Raw genomic sequence first — 21,377 nt, forward strand, 5'->3', positions numbered from 1 at the left:
ACTTACAAGGCAACTTCAAGTTGCCTCCAGGACAGTACAAGGCAACTTCGAGTCGCCTCCAAGGCAGGAGACTTTCCAGTGGCCAATCAAACAACAATCAGCTCAGTGGGAGGGAGGGGTTTGCCTGAGAAATGTATGTTATCTTTTATAGCTGAACATATTCTTGTCTAGTTTAGACTAATTTACTTACCTAACTAAATGTAACATGTTCTACCTCTAAGGGTGAAGACACATCTCTTTATCTTTCTGTCTATCTTGGGGCAAAAAAGCGGCCCTGCACTGCAAAAAAGCATCCCATAACAGAGGTTAAGGTGCCTCTTAGAAGCTTCCAGCAGCCCTATATACACTTTTGCCTTGTACACACGATTGGATATTCCGATCGTGTGAGGGCCCCATCTGACTTTTTTCCGTCGGAGTTTAGAAATAGAACATGTTTTATTTTTTTCCAGTGGAACTAAAATCCTATCGGAAATTCCATTCGTCTGTGTGGAACTACGACAGAGAAAAAAACCCGCATGCTCAGATTTTAGTCGACGCATGCTCGGAAGCATTGAACTTAATTTTTCTCGGCTCGTTGTAGTGTTTTTCGTCACTGTGTTTTGGACAGTCGGAATTTGGTCTGACAGTGTGTATGCAAGGCAGCTTGAATGGAATTCTGATGGAACATTCCATCAGATTTTTATCCCATTGGAAATTCCAATCGTGTGTACAGGGCATTAGGCACATAAGCCACTGTGACAAGTGCTATAACTATAGGACTTCCATCTTACCATCTGTATAAAGCACATCCATGACATAAACAATTCCTAGAACACTTATATTTATAATTAAAGAATATTGCTGTCATGACTTATACCTTAGACTGAGTAATAATACCTTTGAAAGTAATAAAAAAAATGTAAAGTTACATTTAAAGTAGGCCTGTCACCTAATCCCTTTGCACTGATACTTACTCCTCACCACTTCCTAGCCACACATTTATTTGCAGCAGGCCTTGGAAAGGCCCAGTACTTTCAGGTAAAGGAGAAGGGGGAGGGGCATGTGCCCTTCCTCTGGATCATTTAAAGCAGTTGTCAACTGTAATGAATCCTTGCTGTTGATATAAGTGCAGGCAAAGCAAAGGGTTGCCATGGTCTTTCTTTCTCAAGGTATTCCCCTACCTCTTTTTTCATGTTTTTTGGTGGACTCGTGACCTCTGCATTTCTGCTTCAAACAGCAGCTGTAGGTGGGATTCAGGGGTGCTGGGATTTTAATTCCCATCATTCCTTTCTGAATTCTTCAGGTCAATATGATAACACTTTGCAATAAACAAGGGAAGGACTTGCCATGACATTGCAACTGTAGGAGCGACCTGCATTTTCCTCGGCAGTAACAACACTGGTAACAACATTGGGTAAAGACGCAGGGTCACAATCTACTCCTATATTTTTAAGGCTGTAGTGAGGAAGAAAAGGTGAGGGTGACAAAGCTGTGGATATTTATCAGCAGTGCCACCGTTTGGAAGGTATTTAACAATGTCATTGTGAGGAATAGTGCCCTATCTTTGGTGTCATTGGGAGGAATAGTGCCCGATTGTTGGTGTCTTTGGGAGGAATAGTGCCCCATTGTTGGTGTCACTGGGATGAATAGTAACCAATCTTTGCTGTCATTGGGAGGAATAGTGCCCTATCCTTGGTGTCATTGGGAGGAATAGCTCTCAATTGTTGGTGTCATTGGGAGGCATAGTGCCCCATCTTTGGTGTTATTAGGAGGAATAGTGGCCCATCTTTGGTGTCATTGGAAGGAATAGTGCCCCATCTTTTGTGTTATTGGGAGGAATAGTACCCCATTGCTGGTGTCAGTGGGAGAAATGGTGCCCCGAGGGCTAGATAAAGGCAAGCAAAGGGCCGCATTCGGCCAGTGGACCACAGTTTCGGGACCACTGGTGAAAATTTTTCAGTTGTCTAGGGTGCTGACAGACATTTGTCAAGTCTTCAGAAAAACCAACACTTTTATGAATGTCAATCACCTGGGTCCCTGAATCTCTCACTGCTTCTGCTTGCTGACCTCTACATACTGCTATCTCTTGTAATGACATGGAGGTCAACAGGAGAAACCAGTGAGAGCAGGGGGAGACCCAGGAGATCAAGGTTTCCCATACCTCATGAATGGAGACTTGTAGGAAAAGGTAAAAGTTATTCTGGTGTCAACCTAGGTATATAATGGTAAACAACCAAATTAATATTTAAATATCAGGTGGGTGCAAACTATTAGAAAAAAGGCTGACTACCCAGTCTTTGAAAGCAGATATATGCCATAATAGTGGTTTTTCATGCACTTAGTATTTGTCTAATGTCATCTGGTGAAGGGCATTAACATCAGAATCAAACCGAAGTTGTAGGTTGTCAGCACACACACACATCAACATAGTCATCCAGTGATGACAATATTGGTAGGAACAGCCAGTACACACATGAGGTCCACACATTGTGGACATACAGCACCTTACTTTTTTTCATATCTGTTTAAAACATGCTGCATGTTAAATATGCTATGGCATTTCTGCAGGCAAAAAAGCATTTTTTTGTTTAAATTTACGCCTTTATCAAAACCACCTGCAACTATCAACTAGGGGTAAAGATATTACATTTTCTTCTCCCTTGAACTCTCAGATCTTTCCATGTTTGACAGGGCTGAATGAGAGATGTGTTCTTTGATATTTTTTGTCTGCAGGCTATTTTTCATACTTTCCTCTAGAAAAAACACCACCTGCTTGAAGGGGATTGAAAGAATAGAAAAAAAAAAAAAAAAAAAAACCTCAGATCACTAAGTTTACTGAGCTTCTTTGGACTGCAGGCAGGCAATTTAGGTTGTTTAGTTTAAATGATAATACTTGAATTGGCATGTTTTAAGAGGGCTGGTATGCATAATGCATTGCCTACTATCAAAGTTTTTGAGGTATCAGCGAACCAGTCAGCTTAGGACAAAAAAGATTAATTGCTCCTGGCCTGCAAAGAAAGGTAACCCACCAAGAGCCTTAATATTAATGGGACATAATAGCCGATGTAGTAAAAGGTCTAAGGATCCCTTTTATTTTAATATACATCACAGCAGTTTTTGCTAGATAACTAAATATAAATATATATATATATATATATATATATATATATATATATATATATATATATATATATATATATATATATATATATATATATATCATTATATTCATATATAAAAAAAATCTTTTATTTGACTTTAACCAACTACTTACCAAGGTCAATTTATTGACCTTACCAAGCCCAAGTGATAGAAATTATTTTTTTGATTACTAACTTAATAATGAACCTATCCTCAAAAAATTATCCTATGGTCTGGTGGAAATGTATGGTCTGGGTTCTACAAACATGAAGGAAGCAAGAAGAAAAATGATTTATATTTTTACATTGTTAATTTTAAAAAGGCATACATTGTTAGTTGTAGTTATTGCCTGGAGACTGTTAGAATGGATTAGCAAAGTTTAGTTTGCAGGAGGTCCAACAAAATTGATGGGACCTCAATGAACCCCACGAACATAGCACTGAACCCTACAGTCTATGGGAGGTGAATTTGTAATTATTCCTGAGGTTTTTCCAACTCCAATTGCAAGCTTTTGTTTAAAAAAGAGCATGAGTAGCTGGACACTACAATGGGGGAATACTGCTCTGTGGGGAGACAGTCTTTTATTTAAAGGACAACATTAAAAATACACAAATCCTTTAAATAACATGCTTGGGGAATGACATGAAGCTACAGAACTCAATTATTAAGCCTTTAAACAGAATCATTACACTATTCTGTCTGTCTACCTTGCAGACATTAATTTTAGGCAAACATTTGTTTTCCTTTACAACTCCTTTAAACTCTTATTCCTTTCACATACAAATGGAACACTGCACATATTGTATGCTTTTATAGTTATATGAAAAAGTTTAAAGGCTAAATTCACCTTTTCAGACCGAATTTCACTTTTCATAATAAACAGAAGCCTTTTCTAATGTCTTTTCTGCCCAAAACCATCCTTATATGCTTAATAATAAAGTGCTGTGCTGACAGAAAATAAGTAAAAAGTCTTAAAAAAATTGAAACAAAAAATCATAAAGATTATAAAGTCCTTCTGTGAAAAGAATAAACAACTCCTTCAGTGTGTGAAGGATCCCACTTCTCCCTTTAAACCGGTACTGAAAAGTGAATCAACCATCACCTCCTAAGATGAAGACCACCACCAAAGAGAGTAACATGGAGACCTTCTTTTGAAAGAAAGGTCAGACAAGCTGGTTGTCAACTAGTTTTTACAGAGCATCCACGGGCATGGGCCGCACTCAATATACTCTAGGCCATTCCCCCATATATCAGCAATGGCATAGAAGAAAACATACAAATCGAATAGTATAAAACCATTTAAATCATTTAATAAATATTTAAAATGTCACTCACATAGATAAAAGAAGATTGCGCAATGAAATGTCAAACTTGCCGGCTAACAGAAATGGCGTTCTCCTCTCTTCCAGTTCACGATGACGAAAGCACATCGATCTGCACCAACACGTTTTGTAACCAAGGACTTCTTCCGGGGTACAGGTGTCATGCTGTGTCATCGCCTTATATACATTGACACACAAAGCCAAGCCTTGCCCTCACCTATGCTTCACACCACATCCCAAATTAACCAAGCCTCATAACATGAGTGGCTAGAAAGAAACCAAGCCTCCCTTTCAACACTAGAGGTGGATTTTTTTTAAATAACAAAAAAAAAAGAAAAAATGTGTATGTCAGCCACTCAAGGCTTTTAGCAATGCCAAACTCCATCTAATGGGATAATATCATAAAAATAAAACCAAAAAACAGAATACAGTAACCTATGGGAACTCAGTAAAAAGTCCACAATGGATTATTTTAAAATATTAAGATTAAATCACAATAAATCCTGTAGGTTAAAAATTTGTATAAAAGGGGGGACTTCAATGATTGTCAATAAAGGCATTAAAGCGGAGGTCCGGCTTTTAAAAAAAATAAAAATAAAAGTCAGCAGCTACAAACACTGTAGCTGCTGACTTTTATAAGCAGACTTACCTGTCCAGGTTGCCCGCGATGTCAGCCGTCCGAGGCGATCCGTCGATCGTGGCTGGTTCTGGTGCTGCCTTCCTCACTAAAGGAAACAGGCAGTGAAGCCTTATGGCTTCACTGCCCATTTCCTACTGCGCATGCGTGAGTCGCGTGGCTATTTGTGAATGGGAACACCGTCTTGTGTGTTCCAAAAGGCAGCACGCCTCCATTTCCCAGTAGGCTTCACGAGGAGGAGAACACAGAACCTCACCACGGAAGAGGAAGAGGCTGATTAGGACAATCTGCCAAGTAAATTCAATTTCTGGTAAGTATAGAACATTTTTTTTTTTGCCTTTTTAGCTATTTTTTTTTTAGACTGGACCTCCACTTTAAGCCCATGGGGGTGTACGATTTAAAAATATAGATCAATTTCGTTTCTAACTTGGAGATCTCCCTCGTGTTAGCACTCTCCCTCCAACAAGGGATTAATCTACCAAAACCCCAAAAAGATAGTTCCCGAAGAGTCTTTATCATGAACCTCTCTGTAGTGTCAAGACACACTATGGCATTTGAAGCCCTTCTTGATGTTGTTGATGTGTTTGTTTAATTTGCTTACCTCTCCCATGAAGCTTTGCATTTTGACTTTTCTGTTTGAAATTTAAAAAAATGCTTTTTGCTTCCATCACTTCTTGTAGATCATATCCCATCATCCACGACTACCTCTTGTTTTATTTCCATTCACTTTCCTAATACTTCTTTTAAAGTGGTCATACACAGTACAATCTTCTTTAGCTCCACCATCAGCTATGTAGTGCAAGGGCCTATCCGATTAGATACCAGTTGAACAGATTGGCCCTTCTATTCTATAGTTTTGGTAGATCTAAACGAAATTGTACAGAGATTGTACAATCATATTCCATAGTGCATGGGCAGTTTTATATACACATAGGTGGGAGTGGATGGAGACACTCAGCTGTCAGGTCGTGTTCACATTTCTGCGTAGCGAGAACTCGTATTCCCGCATTAATTTTTTTGTCCATTTTGTAACGTTTTTTTGCATGTTGCTCATAAGGCAGCCCATTTCACCGCAGTGCATTTGTTGCACAGCAGGCGCGTACCTGCTACCCATGATTGGGGTGCCATTTTTATTTAATGGCAGGGCAAGTGTAATGCCAATGTGTAACAAAGCGCTCATTTTCTATGCAGTTTGCTGTCCATTCGGGAAATGTGCAGAAATGAATGGAGCCTCATTGTTCTAGTATTAACACACAAATTTCACTTTCAGGCCCCATTCACACTTAGCGTAGTGGATTTTTTGGCTAGTTATTTTCTGCAACACACATTGGGCTGCCCTACATGTGACAAAGTAGCTAATGGGACATTTTGGCATGTTGCATATTTGCATGTTTTCTACTGTGCTTTTTGCCGTGTTTGTCGCTCGTTTTTTAAGTTGGCTTCTGTGTTTGGGTTGCTGTTAACAATAATGGCGCCAAAACATACAGCTATTTCACTATACAATCTGATTGTACAATCTCTGCATAATCTCCTTTTAGATTTACCAAAACTAGGGTTGTCCCGATACCGATACTAGTATCGGTATCGGGACCGATTCCGAGTTTTTTCGGCGGTACTCAGACGCCGATACCCCGCCCCGATACACAAATAGAATACTTGCCGCCGACCGCCGCCACCGAAGCCGCAATCCGCCGCGATCCGCTGCCATTCGCCGCTTCCCCGCTGCCGCCGACTGTGTAATACGGGCGGGAACATTACAGCTTTGAATAGCTGTAATGATTCGCACCACGCATAGACACTCCCCCTCGCTCGGGTGAACTGTCCAATCCCGAGCGAGGGGGAGTGTCTATACGCAGCGCGGCGCCAATCATTACAGCGGTTCGAAATTGTAATGTTCCCGGCGTATTACACAGTCGGCAGCAGCGGGGATGCAGGTAAGCGTGACATGGCTGGATGGGGGGAGACGCTGGATGGGGGGAGACGCTGGCTGTATGGGGGGAGATGCTGGCTGTATGGGGGGAGACGCTGGCTGTATGGGGGGAGACGCTGGCTGTATGGGGGGTGACGCTGGCTGGATGGGGGGTGACGCTGGCTGGATGGGGGGTGACGCTGGCTGGATGGGGGGTGACGCTGGCTGGATGGGGGGAGACGCTGGCTGTATGGGGTGACGCTGGATGGGGGGTGACGCTGGCTGGATGGGGGGTGACGCTGGCTGGATGGGGGGTGACGCTGGCTGGATGGGGGGTGACAATGGCTGCATGGGGGGTGACAATGGCTGGGGGAATACATTGCTGGATGGGGGGTGACAATGGCTGCATGGGGGGAGACAATGGCTGGTTGGGGGGAGACGCTGGCTGGATGGGGGGAGACGCTGGCTGGATGGGGGGTGACGCTGGCTGGATGGGGGGTGACAATGGCTGGATGGGGGGTGACAATGGCTGGATGGGGGGTGACAATGGCTGGATGGGGGGTGACAATGGCTGCATGGGGGGTGACAATGGCTGGGGGAATACATTGCTGGATGGGGGTGACAATGGCTGCATGGGGGGAGACATTGCTGCATGGGGGGAGACAATGGCTGAATGGGGGGATACATGGCTGCATGGGGGGAGACAATGGCTGCATGGGGGGAGACAATGGCTGCATGGGGGGTGACAATGGCTGGGGGAATACATTGCTGGATGGGGGTGACAATGGCTGCATGGGGGGAGACATTGCTGCATGGGGGAGACAATGGCTGGATGGGGGGATACATGGCTGCATGGGGGGAGACAATGGCTGCATGGGGGGAGACAATGGCTGCATGGGGGGAGACAATGGCTGGATGGGGGGATACATGGCTGCATCTGTGGGGGGACATCGCTGCATTTGGGGACACATTTTAAAAAAAGTATCGGTATTCGGTATCGGCGACTACTTGAAAAAAAGTATCGATACTTGTACTCAGTCCTAAAAAAGTGGTATCGGGACAACCCTAACCAAAACTATACAATCAGGAAGGCCCTTATTGAAGGCCCTTGCGCTACATAGTTGATGGTAGATCTAAAGGAGATTGTAAAATCATATTGTATAGTGTATGGAGAGATTTACAGACTTTCAGGGACATACTTCACTTATTTTCTATACCACAGCTCTGCTTCACATAGGCTGTTATGTGATCGCTCAGCTCCTGCACACTTTGCCAAATGAGTGATTGTTGCAAGATGAAAGTAACAAACAAAAGGGGAAAGACCCTGGCTGTGTATTCAGCGAGAATATTAATTGTACAGTATGTGAGTACAGTGGTGGGCTGGAGCAATCTCCTGGAAAAAAATGTCAGGTCAGGAGTGTGCGTTAATGAGGGCAGCTGCTGAAGCACTTCTTCCTAACAGTTTTTCCATCCCAAATACCAAATTCAGGTATGAGTAATGGAGGAGTTTTCTACAGGAGACTGGATGCTGAGGTAATGCCTGTCATAAAAGACAGAGAAAGCTTTTTCTTTTCTGCAACAGACGTACATTAATGGTGTATTAATATATAGGGAAAATGGAATTTAGAAAAAAAAAGAGAGGTGAACGTAACCTTTAAATTGAGGGTTCAAGGTTTACTCAAGGCAATCACCAGACTAGAACCAGCTTTGTGAGAAAGAGACATGCAAAAATGTTTGATCTTCCAGACGCTTTCATTAACTGCATAGATGACAAAATAGATGCTGACAGATACAAATTCCTAATGGTTATTAGAAAAAAAAAATATGTTTTTATTTAGTCCTTTCTTTTGTTTTTACTCTAGTATAATAGATGATATGTTATGTGTTATTATGCTATAATAACAGTGGTAAATTAAAATAAATGAACGTATATACCGTGTTTCCCCGAAAATTAGCCCAGGTCTTATATTAATTTTGGCAACCTAAAACACACTAGGGCTTATTTTCGGGGTGTCTTATTTAACTATGGTATGTACAATGATCCTAAAGTAGGTACCTTTCTTGCAGCTTCCCTGACTTTCCTGGCTGTCGCATGGTCTGCCTGGGCTCTTCTCTGCTCCAGGATCCCCGCTGGCGTCGGCCTGCTCCATGCCTTCTCCGTGCACTGGGGAGGGTGGGACGAGAGCAGAGGAGGGGGGAGCTGGTGTCATGCTGGCGTCGGCCTGCTCCGTGCACTGGGGAGGGGAGGGGGGCGTTGGGCGGGAGGAGAGCAGAGGAGGGGGGAGCCGGCATACTTCTGGCATCAGCCTGCTCCGTGCACTGGGGAGGGGGCCGCGGGCGTCGGGCGGGAGGAGAGCAGAGGAGGGGGGAGCCGGTGTCCTGCTGGTGTCTGCCCACTCTGTACACTGAGGAGGGAGGGGCTGCGGGCATCGGGCGGGAGGAGAGGGGGAGCCGCTGCAATTATTCTGCAAAATGGATTAAAAAAAGTTACACCAATTTTACTAGGGCTTATTTTTGGGGTAGGGCTTATATTGCAGCCCTCCCCAAGGATCATGCTAGGTCTTATTATCGGGATAGGTCTTATTTTCGGGTAAACACGGTACTTGAGTATAAGCTGACTTTTTTTAGCACATATTATGGTGCTGAAAAAGCACCCCTCTGCTTAAACTCGAGTATCCCGCCATGCTGCAGTCGGTGGCTGTCCATTGTAACAAAGCCCCGCCTCCTCCTCGTCCGTGATCGAGTATCCCTGTGCCATGCTGCAGTTGGTGGCTGTCCATTGTAACAAAGCCTCACCTCCTCCTCGTCCGTGATATACTGAACACTGATACAATGCTGAGATCAGTGTTCTGTGTTCCGTCTATCACGGACGAGGAGGAGGCAGGGCTTTATTACAATGGACAGCCGCCAACCGCAGCATGACACAGCGTAAGATCAAAGCTAAATGAGTGAGGGCACAGTGAGGCTGTAGATAGACACAGTGAGGCACAGTGAGGCTGCAAATGGGCACAGTGAGGCTGCAAATGGGCACAGTGAAGCTGCAAATGGGCACAGTGAGGCTGCAGACGGGCACAGTTAGGCTGCAAATGGGCACAGTGAGGCTGCAGATGGGCACAGTGAGGCTGCAAATGGGCATTGTTGACCTTCTTTTTCACTTACAGTAGCTGCTGAATTTCTCACCCTAGGCTTGTACTCGAGTCAATACGTTTTCCCAGATTTGTGTGGTAAAATTAGGTGCCTCAGCTTATATTCGGGTTGGTTTATACTCGAGTATATACGGTAAGTGTCTGAAGAAGCTCAGCAAACTGTAGAAAGTGATAATTATATGTTGCAAACAAAGTCAAAAGACTTTGTTTGCGCACTCTCTGATCATAGGTATAGGCAACTAGATTTTTGCCTAGAGTATCTCTGAGGCTGGGTTCACACTGCTCTGACATGGAAGTCGGACGACTTCTGCTCTGACTTTGCCCTACAACTTCATGTCTGACTTCCATGCAACTTCAATGAACAGGATCTGACTTTGATCCAACAATACTAGGCCCTTTGGGTCTGGGATGAATCTTGAGGGGGACCCCACGCCAAAAACAAAAAAAAGACGTGGCCTCCCCCAAAATCCATACCAGACCCTTATCCAAGCATGCAGCCCAGCAGGTCAGGAAAGGGGGAGCGAGCACCCCTCACCCCTCCTGGATAATACCAGACCACATGCCCTCAACATGGGGGGTGGGCGCTTTGCTAAGGGATGATGTCCCTAAAAACAGTAAAACATTTCAATGTAAAATATTTTGTAAAGAGTATGCACATTGTGTATGAATTTGACCCAAGTCTGCTTTGATTGTTCATCTTTATTCCTTCATCCATGGACAAGATGAGGTTAAGGTAAATCTATGGGTGGGGGACGAAAAGCAGACAATTCAAGAACAGCAGACAATTCAAGTGTTTGTAGAATGAAAACTTTTAGTTTTGGCTAGAATAAGGAGGACTGGTTGAGATCCCATCAGGGATTTTTTTGCGACCCTTCTGGAAAATTTCTCTTCACTCCCTGTCCCAAAGACATAGCAGGAAAGAGGAAATATTCCAGGTTTCTCCATTGAAATATGTCCCCCTCCGTTTGCTGTGACAACTCTTTTTTTGGGGGCGATTTCCCATCACTTTTTGTACAATAGTTACCAGAACCAAACTGAGGGTCAGTCTCACCAGCTGGGGCACATACAGCAATAGAAACCTGACAGAAACACTAACCCTTTTACATTATATCTAAAAATTAGCTTACCCTTTGCCAAAATAAGGTGGGCTTTGAATCAACACATACAAATGTTTGACTAATTCATATTTGGATATTCCTGTGACCCTTTTTTTTTACCAAGGGTGTAAAGAATAGTTGATCACATATGTGTCCTTTGCTTGTTGAAATATGGACTATTATATACTCTTTAGTTCAGTGATGAACCATATGATTCCATCTATGTGGCTGAAACTAATACATATTCAACTCTCATGTTCCAAGTCATTTATAATATTGTATCTAAAACAGACATCAATGTTAATCTACTGCTCTGGGAAGCATTTAATGCTTTCTACTTTCACTGCCTACTTTCCTAAAAAGACTGTCACCTGAAACCATCTGGTAATCATTTTACTCCTTTAATAAGAGAAGATATAGTTTGTACAGACATAACATTTGTCATACCAAACTACTAATTTGTCACTTTGTGTAATATATCACTATTTTGCAATGCACTGTTCCTCTCTACTCTGTAGTATGGACATATAAAAGCAAGTAATGTATAGCAGATGTACAACCACCAGTTATTGTGTGTATGTAAAAACACTTATAATGTCTGAAAATGTCACATCTCCATATCAGTGTCCTTCAAGAAGTCCATATTTATCATTTGAACGCTTGTACTTATGCCTCGTACACACGGCCGGACTTTCCGAAAAAAAGTTCGACTGGCTTTTTTTTGTCGTAAAGTCCGGCCGTGTGTAGCCTCCATCTGACTTTTTTTGTCGGAAGTCCGGCGGACCTTAGATAGAGAACCTGTTCTCTTTCTTTCCATCGGACTTCCGACGGACTAGCGGCGGACTTTTGCACGGTCAAAAGTCTGACCGTGTGTTGTGTACAAGGCATTATAGACACCATTGTCACAGTGCTATTTGTTTTTGAAGAATTTCCTCCCCATTATAACTCTGAATTTGCATGTTCCCTGTTATGTCCTCTGCATTTGTTAAATATTATGTGCCCCTTTGCTTCTACATTGGATTATTTCGCAAATAGCGGAGCCCACTCTGAGGCCCAGGCCATCAGCCAATACAAAATCAAAGACAAGGGCCACTCAGTCTTTTTGCTGCCATAAGAATGAACACACTGCATTTGTTCTTTAGACGTGCAGGCGTCTCCAATCACTTTATCATGCAATGAGTTAAATTGGGGCATATTCTGAGTAATAAAAGAAGGGGTCGCTACAGCTGATAGGGTTTTTTAGAGGTACCATATACACTGTAGGAGGCTGTCTTAATTGCTATACTAATTATTGCAATAGGGGTGTATTTCAAACTGTGGTAGCACATGTGGAAAGAGGACACAACAATGCATTATGGCAACAGTTGAAGTGTGGCAACCACAACAGAAAAGTACAGAGAGTAGGCACACCAGGGGGTTGGATACACAGAAGTGGGTTTCCAAAGCATGAGACGAAGCATTGGCAAAGATGTGGAGATGGGCGCAGAGATTAAAAGGTGGAAAAGGGAACCTACATGGGAGAAGAGTGGGCATGTAGTGTAAAAAGGGCATGGGAATAACTGAGCTCATGGACAGGTCCAAGAAACACAAGGTGGGCACAACATTTAAACACAGGGGGTAAAAGTTACCTAAGACAACATTGTACTACTGAATAAGACTTGGATATCTTGCCACTAATACCGGATTTTGTAACATGCCACTGATAGAGGGCACATATATATGCTGATTGGTGGGTATTTTATGAGTGAATAGACTTTCTGAGATGTAAATTTTTTATAGGGCAAACACAACTCTACCCTAAACCAGTGCTTCTTGACCTCACTATGGTATTTAGCTCTTTAAAACAGTAATATGTTGGAAGTAACCCCTGATGCATGTGTCACTTAACACATATATCCTCAAAATCGTTCATGCATTTCCAGTATTAGCTAGGCATGAGCAAATCTGCTAGGCTTCAATTTGGGGTGTGTGTGCGGGGATGACATTGAATTCTCCTTAGAATCTGCAAAATCTAAACTTGGCATTGAATCAAACTGAAGTCTATCGGGAAGACCTATTTTCAAGGCTAACAGGCACGACCGGGTTTTCCGACAGGAAAAAACTGCCAAACCCGCCAGCAAAAAAGAGAACCAGCTCTCTTTTGTCCGTTGAGATTTCAGACTGACTTTTTCCTGTTGGAAATCCGGAGCGTGTGTACGAGGCATTAGGCTACAATGGGCTTGGGAAGCTAAGCACTGCCATTGTGGGCATATAAAATAGCAAAAAAATTAAAAAAATAATTATACCAGCAGCACCCCAATGGGATACATTTGGGGGAAAAATAAATTGTTTAGGTAGTTTTGGCTGTGAGGCCTGATTTGTATCCAGTAGTAATAGGCCTGAATTAAAAAAATGCATTTAGCAGTCACAATAAATCTAAAAGCTAGGGGAGATGGATGGTATAAGATTGGGGGGGGGGGGGAGTGTGCAATGTTTTGGGTTTACATTGTTTTTACATTTTGGTTTCAATATATGCAGTGAGGTGCTGCAAAAAAATGCAATTCTTAAACTTCAGCAACAACTGCCTGATGTGCTCTAATCTCCCCAGGCTAAAATGTTATAAATAGAAGAAATAGTTAAAACTTTGTTACCCCAACATTTCACATTCCTGATTTGTGCCTGTTGTACCATGTACTGTTCTTTTTGTATTCTTCCTTTATGTGAAATCCCCGGTGTTTTTGCCAGTCCCTCTCCTTCCCTTTTAAAAACTGACCTCTAAGGCCTTGTACACACGGTCGGACAAAACCGATGAGAATGGTCCATCGGACCGTTTTCATCGGTTCACCTCTGAAGTGGCCGTACGGCCTGATATACGTACACACCGTCAGTCCAAAATCCGATCGGGTCAGAATGCGGTGACGTCAAACACACGACATGCTGAATAAAACAAAGTTTAATGCTTCCAAGCATGCGTCGACTTGATTCTGAGCATGCGCTGGTTTTGAACCGATGCTTTTCTGTACTAACCATCGGTTTGGTCCGATCGGGCAGCAGTCCATCGGTTCGGTTTTGAAGCATGTTTTAAAATTTTGGACCGAAGGAAAACAGACCGATGGCCTATACACACGGTTGGTTTGGTCTGATGAAACTGAACTTCGGTTCATTCTCATCGGTTCGGTCCGACCGTGTGTATGGGGCCTAAGCAGGAGAACACACCCTGATCAGTTCTCTAGCTATGCTCTCCTCCAATGATTAGACTTGTCCTGGCACACCCCAGATACACAACCATTTACGGGGAAGCTCAGTGTACTGCTGCCCCCCCCCCCCAGCAGCTGAGAACAGAGGGAATGTGATTGCTTATAAAAAAAAAAAAAAACAGGGAAAACATGTATTTAAGTATTTTTATATCTATACAAACATATTTCGCCTTTCATTTCTATTTTAAATTGAATGGGTTGTTTTTACAAAGTGATCATTTACAATTATTTTAAGGTGTTTTGAATTGAAGGACTTACTATAAATCAGTCTTTGCAAGCATATATCCGTCCCTAACTACCTCAATACTGGACAATTTCACCACCTTCAAAGACAAATTTTCAGCTTTCCATGCTCTCGCATTGAATGACAATTAATCAGTCATGCTACACTGTACCCAAATTAAATTTTTATAATTTTGTACACACAAATAGAGCTTTCTTTTGGCAGTATTTATTGACAACTGCTTTTTTTTTGTGATATAAGTGACAAAATTGCAAAAATTTAGAAAAAATATATATTTTCTACTTTCTGTTTTAACCGCTTGATGACTGGCTCACGGCGATATACGTTGGCAGAATGGCTCAGTTGGGCAGATCAACATATATATACGTTGCCTTAAAGATACAACATTGTGGGCGTGCTGGTCCCGCAGACTCACGGAGAGGAAGAATGGGGAAATGCTAATGTAAACAAGCATTTCTGCATTCCTCATAGTGATCAGGAGCAGTGATCAGTGTCATGTAACACACAGCCATACCCCCTACAGTTAGAACCACTCCCTAAGACACACTTAACCCCTCCAGTGCCCCTACTGGTTAACCCCTTTACTGCCAGTGTAATTTTTACAGTAATCAATGCATTTATTTAGCACTGATAAGCTCATACACATTGATCCCTGGCTTGCAGTACAGATCCGCTCTCCTCCTCCTCACTGACAGGCTCCGCATGAGGAGAAGGAGAGCCGTTTGGATGGCAGTGGCTCTCTGTGAACATTACATGATGGTTGTGATTAGAAACAGCCATCATAAGATCAGGGCCAATCACAGACCCCTCCTGATGATCCAAAATGTGGCGTGTTCGCAGCCACGCAATCCCGCTCCTTCTGAAGGATGTTCAGGAAATCACTTTGGAGGCCATTTGGCAGTGGTGCCCATTCATTTCAATGGGCAGGGGGTGGAGGAGCAGTGTATACCCCCCCAAAAATGCTGCTTGCAGGACTTTTCTTAACATTCTGCACGTGCACCACCCAAGTGAGAAAGCACTCTGGCTCTCACACTGGGGCTGCAGGGGAGGCGCTTTACAGATGCTATTTTTAGCCCAAAAGCTCCTGAAAAACAGGGTCATATGCTCCTGGGAGAGCTGAGCTCTAAAAATCCAAAACAATGTACTCCAGCCTACTGCAGGTTTGCATTCTCACTTTTTTTTTAAGGCAATTTGACCTTGGGGGTTTTTCAATAGAACAGACCTTCCAATTTCATGGAAGGTTTGTTTAAAAAAAAGGCTGGTGAAAAAAACAATTGATAATACAAAAACATTTGTGCACACTCCAATATTAAGCCACAAGCATAAAAGTGGAAAATTCTGAAGTGAAGAAAAGCTGCACTACATATAGAACAAGCATAATATAAAATTTTAACTTATGCTTCCTTTTCCTACACCTCCGAGATAATTATACATGTTTTTAGTGCTTGACCATAACTACACTATGCATAAAAGGAATTCCCATTGAGATTGATACTCATGCCACTTTTGACCACACCAAGGATGTCTTCACCTTTTCAAGGTCCACATACACGTGCCCTGGCTGCCACGGATATTACTACCACGGCTCCTTGGGCAGACGTCCCCAGATGGCTCTATTTCCACACTAACACGTGTTGTTCGTAGAGCTGATTTTTATGTGCTGCATCTGCTCCTGAGGAAGTGAAACATAGTCCACAAAATGCATTGAGCTCCAGGATGCATGTTTCTTACCACAATCATGTGTCTGAATTATTTACATACGAAATATTAGCTAATCATGCACCAACTTTATATTGTTTTAATCTATCTAGAATCCGCTTCTAATCCAACAATCTTTGTTCACATGGTGCCATGTTTCAATCATTAATGTACTTATTTTACCATATGTATGTATGTATCAACATTTATAAGCTGTTGATGAAATTTGAGTTCAATCTGTTTCTCTGAGACCATTTGTGTATACATATTTATGATATGTTCATTTGCCCATCTAGTTGCCAACTGTCACGCACGCGCCTCATTCAAAGTCCCAACCCCCTTTTTTCTTTTTAAATATAAAATCTTAATTCTAATAAACAATCATCAAATATAGTTATAATAAACGTGATCCACCTGTGTATATAAAGAATAATTGGTGTTCAAACATGTTGTTCTATTTATATAAATTCAAAAAAACAGTGTCCAAACATATTTATAAATCCATAAAAGACTTAAAAAAAATCCCATTAATCATAAATCCTTGGGTGTCTTCCACAAGTGCTGAAACAAACTTGAATACTTGTTTTCCTGTGAGTCCCGCCACCACTCATATGAATGTACTCTCACCTGAAAGATAACCTTTTAGCAGCAAGTACTCAGAAAATCAAGGAAAACACCTAAGGAATATAATAGTGCTCACCATATAACTAGTATTATTTAACAGAGTAAAATGCACTTTGTTTAAATAAGGCACTCTCACTTTAAGGATCTTTAAGGATCTTACTATGAGATATAACACTCACAAAGCTGCACATTGAGCCAGACTGTTTGTCTGTTAATTCTACACGGACATCAGAGACAGTCTGCCCTCTCCCAGGGCAGTTCATTCTCGCTCCAGTGTCCTTCCTTTGCTCTGCACAACATGTTTTAGCATAAACATGTTATCAGGGGCATGAAAAAAAAAATTGCAGTCAGAATTTTTTTTAAAATGTGCCCTGTTAAAAAACAAATGCAGCATGCTACCACTGTAGTGCGTATGGACAGGGACAATCTGTAAAGAGGCTCAGGACATCAACAGCATTCGGTTATAGCAAAGGATGAAAAAAGTTAAAAATCCTCTTCTCCCTCACCGCTAAATGTTTTAAGATACACAGCATTTTGCTACCCACAGGGCATTCAGAGTTTACATATAAATTATGAGACTTGCGCTTTGTATGCTTTCCCTCTCACAGTAAAGCACATTGTTAATATGGCTGCTAAGAGCCCATGCTTTTGTACTGGTTCACTTATTGGCCCTTAAAGCCAACTGACTTAAAGTGTTTGTTACCCCAACACTTACTATTCCTGATATGTGTCCGCTGTACCATGTATTTGTTTGAGAAAGTTTCCTGTTGTATTGCTTCCCTTGTGTGAAATCCCTGGTGATCCTGCTAGTCCCCTTGCTTTTCTATTAAAAACAAATCACACTAAGCAGGAGAGCACACAGTGGTCAGTTCTCTAGCTATGCTGGGAACTCAGTGTACTCTCCTCCAATGATCAGACTTGTCCTGACACACCCCCACCGCACAACCATTCACTGGGAAGCTCAGAGTACTGCTGTTTCTCCTCCACTCAGCTCCTATGCAGCTGAGAAATGAGGGAATGTGATCACTTATAAAAAAATGGAACCAAGGTATTTATAATGATTTCTATATCTGAACAAAAATGTTTTGCCTTTCATTTCTATTTTAAACTGAATGGGTTGTTTAACAAGGTGATCGTTTACAATGACTTTACGTTTAAAGGCCAGCCAGTATGTTACTACTGGCAAAACCTGAATTGTTCTGCCGGGTCCACAAACACACAGATTTTGACATAAACCCATGGTAGCAGCAAATCCAAACCTTGGGCCAGATTCACGTACCTGCGGCGCAGCGTAACGTAACCCGTTTACGTTACACCGCCGCAAGTTTTCAGTGTAAGTGCCCGATCCACAAAGCACTTACCTGGAAACTTACGGCGGTGTATCGTAAACACGTCCGGCGCAAGGCGGCCCAATTCAAATGGGGCGGGTACCATTTAAATTAGGCGCGCTCCCGCGCCGGACGTACTGCGCATGCTCCGGTCGCAAGTTTCCCGACGTGCTTTGCGCAAAATTACGACGCGCCGACGTGTTGAGAATCGTGACGTGCGTAACGTACTTACGACGGGAAAACAAAAAAATTCAAAAGCGACGCGGGAAAGACGGGCATACTTTAACATGGTAAGTAATTTTACACCATGTTAATAGCAGCCCTATCTTTGCGACGGGAATCTAAAACTTGCGACGATGTAACAATGGGAAAAACCTTCGTGGATCGCCGTAACTCCTAATTTGCATACCCGACGCTGGTTTACGAAGCAAACTCCCCCCAGTTGAGGCCGCGGTACTGCATCCTAAGATCCGACAGTGTAAAACAATTACACCTGTCGGATCTTAGGGCTATCTATGCGTAACTGATTCTATGAATCAGTCGCATAGATACTCTGAGAGATACGACGGAGTATCTGAGATACTCCGTCGTATCTCCTTTGTGAATCTGGCCCAATATCTCTAGTGCCCTTTAGTTTCATTTTCTTTTGCTTTCAAATGATTCAAATTATTTAATTTGTTTCCTTACAATGAACAAATGTTACAGTGCAGAAAGCCAAAAAAGTGTACAGTGCAGGTATGCTTCATGTTTCACCAATAAACATCATAAATGTCATAACTTCTTGGATATCTTATGAAACATCAACTTATATGTGTACATTAATATTTTGCAGACATTAATGGAACTGTTAGCTGTCCCAATGAAGTAAGAGAAGAATTTGACCCTCACTATCCTCACGGACCTCGTCTTCGTTATTTGCGACTGGATGGAAATGAAATTCAACCACCAATCCCACTTGATCTTATGATTTGTTTCAGACTTTTGCAAACTGTAGTGATTTAAGTGTTGGAAGCTAGATGTGTTCAAAAAGTTAGGTCAACTTAAATCTTAAAGTGACTTCTTCCTTAGGTTATTATTTGTGACTTTTAAAAAGAGAATGTCTTGTACATTTTGTTTTCTTTTTTAAGATAACATCAAATCAGGACTCCATGCAGAACACACACAAGTCTCGCTATTTTGCAAGATGCTTATTTTAATTATAGAAGTGCTACAGCTCCTCTAACACAATTTAAATTAGTTGGGTTGGTTGTGGCTGGGGGGGTAAATCATCCAGCAAATTTCCAAAATTATACCCACAGCACCTGAAAATATAATGTTTCACCAACACGTGACATTATAACAAGAGGCAGGCCTGGATTTATCCTTTCAGATAACCTTGGGTAATTGCCTTGTACCACCTTCCCTGCCATCTCATTCCACTGGCTAAGCTTAATATCACACCAGTCAGACCCATTTTTATAATACAATGAGATAGGGACAGATGGCAAATTAAAAAGCTTTCCCACTCTGTGTTAGTATTCTTAGAACTAGCAACAATAAGAGTAGACAATACTGTCACACCAGCCTGCTAGCATTTCAGTCCTAGGTGTATAGACCCAGGGTGGGTAAACTGTAAGTGCACAGTACACTATTCCAACAAAAAAAATAACAAACTGTGCAAGAACAACAGGAATGAGGACCCACTTGGATTGCAGGCAGTTCAGACTTCGGAAATTTTTCATTTCAAAGTCAGCAATATGAAGTGCGAGTGGCTATGTACTTCCATGGCAGATCTCACATCTTAGACCACAGCCTATATTGTCTATGGCTAAATCTGCACCTGATGAGTAGGGCAGGTTGTTTTAATTTACAAACCCAGAGGAGAAATTAACACATTTACTATACAGCACTTTTCTTTTAAATTAAGACTTGTTAACTAGCTGTCCATCCAACCCCACAAGTCATTTACTCATATTTTTATATTTAAATTACGGTAGATTAAAACAGTGAATTTCTTTAGGGGAAACCTTTTCATTTATATTTAAAATGAAACTTTCTTATTTAATCTTAACCCAATTTACACTACATTCACTACGCACCATGATCTACATGGGTATAATGTACCACAATAGTTAAATTAATAGTTTAACAAAGTTAATGTGTCTATGCTCATTCTGTTTAATTTTGGATAATTTGGGTATAGATGGCCGCAAGTGAAATATAAAACTTTAAAAAAAATTTAATATAGAAGGAAATTAATCCACTATTCTCATTTTTACCATAACAGTTTATTACCATTTGGTAATAAATTAGAGATGAGAAATCTCCAATTAGAAAAAAAGCAACTTACTAATGCTAGTGAGTCTGGTGCATTATCACAATGGTCCTCATAAGAGCAACAACAGAATCTCCACCTTCAGTATAGTTACTGTTAAAGTGTTTTTTTTTAATTAAAATTATAAACATGTTATACTTACCTGCTCTGTGCAATGGTATTGCACCGAGAGGCCCTGGACCTCCTCTTCTGGGGTCCCCAGCCAGCGATCTTGGCTCCTCCCTTCTTCGTGTGCTCCCATAGCAAGCTGTTTGCTATGGGGGCACACTGTGCATTATTCCTCCTAAGCTGTGTGTGTCTATGGAGCCAAGCTCCATTGACAAACACACACAATAAGCTTAGCCCCACAGCCTCTTCCTCCTTACTGTTTTCGATTGGCAACAGAAAGAGCCAATGGTTTTTGCTACATGCCCTATCCCCTGGAAGAGAGGGGAGAAGAGATGCAGCGGCGCACAGCGCTGAATATCTACTCCCCTCTCTTCCTCTTCACACAAGGAAGAGGGAAGACAGAAAGCTATAAAACAAATTGTCTTTAGAACCACGTTAAGCTCTGATGGCCATCAGTGTTAATAAGGACAGGTTTAGAAGACTTTTTAAGAGCCCATCCAAGCTCTGCCTATATCGGGCTGTGCCTTTCAAAGGATATTTTTAGGATATAACTGCCAAGTGCAGGTGTATAATGCAAGATCACTGCGAAAAGGG

General features: G+C 42.0%; 1 protein-coding gene across 2 annotated transcripts in view; it reads left to right on the top strand.

Moving 5' to 3' along the window:
• Positions 1-20,670, top strand: part of KERA (keratocan) — a 41,657-nt gene extending 20,987 nt beyond the window's left edge. For both annotated transcript variants that reach the window (XM_040344145.1, XM_040344144.1), the window contains exon 3: positions 19,194-20,670. In XM_040344145.1, the coding sequence (XP_040200079.1) occupies positions 19,194-19,363 (170 nt within the window). In that variant the 3' untranslated portion in view covers positions 19,364-20,670. The remainder of the gene's footprint in view (positions 1-19,193) is intronic.
• The last annotated feature ends 707 nt before the right edge of the window (positions 20,671-21,377 follow it).

Source organism: Rana temporaria, chromosome 3 (genome assembly GCF_905171775.1).
Source record: "Rana temporaria chromosome 3, aRanTem1.1, whole genome shotgun sequence".
In the NCBI taxonomy this organism is placed as follows: Eukaryota; Metazoa; Chordata; class Amphibia; order Anura; family Ranidae; genus Rana; species Rana temporaria.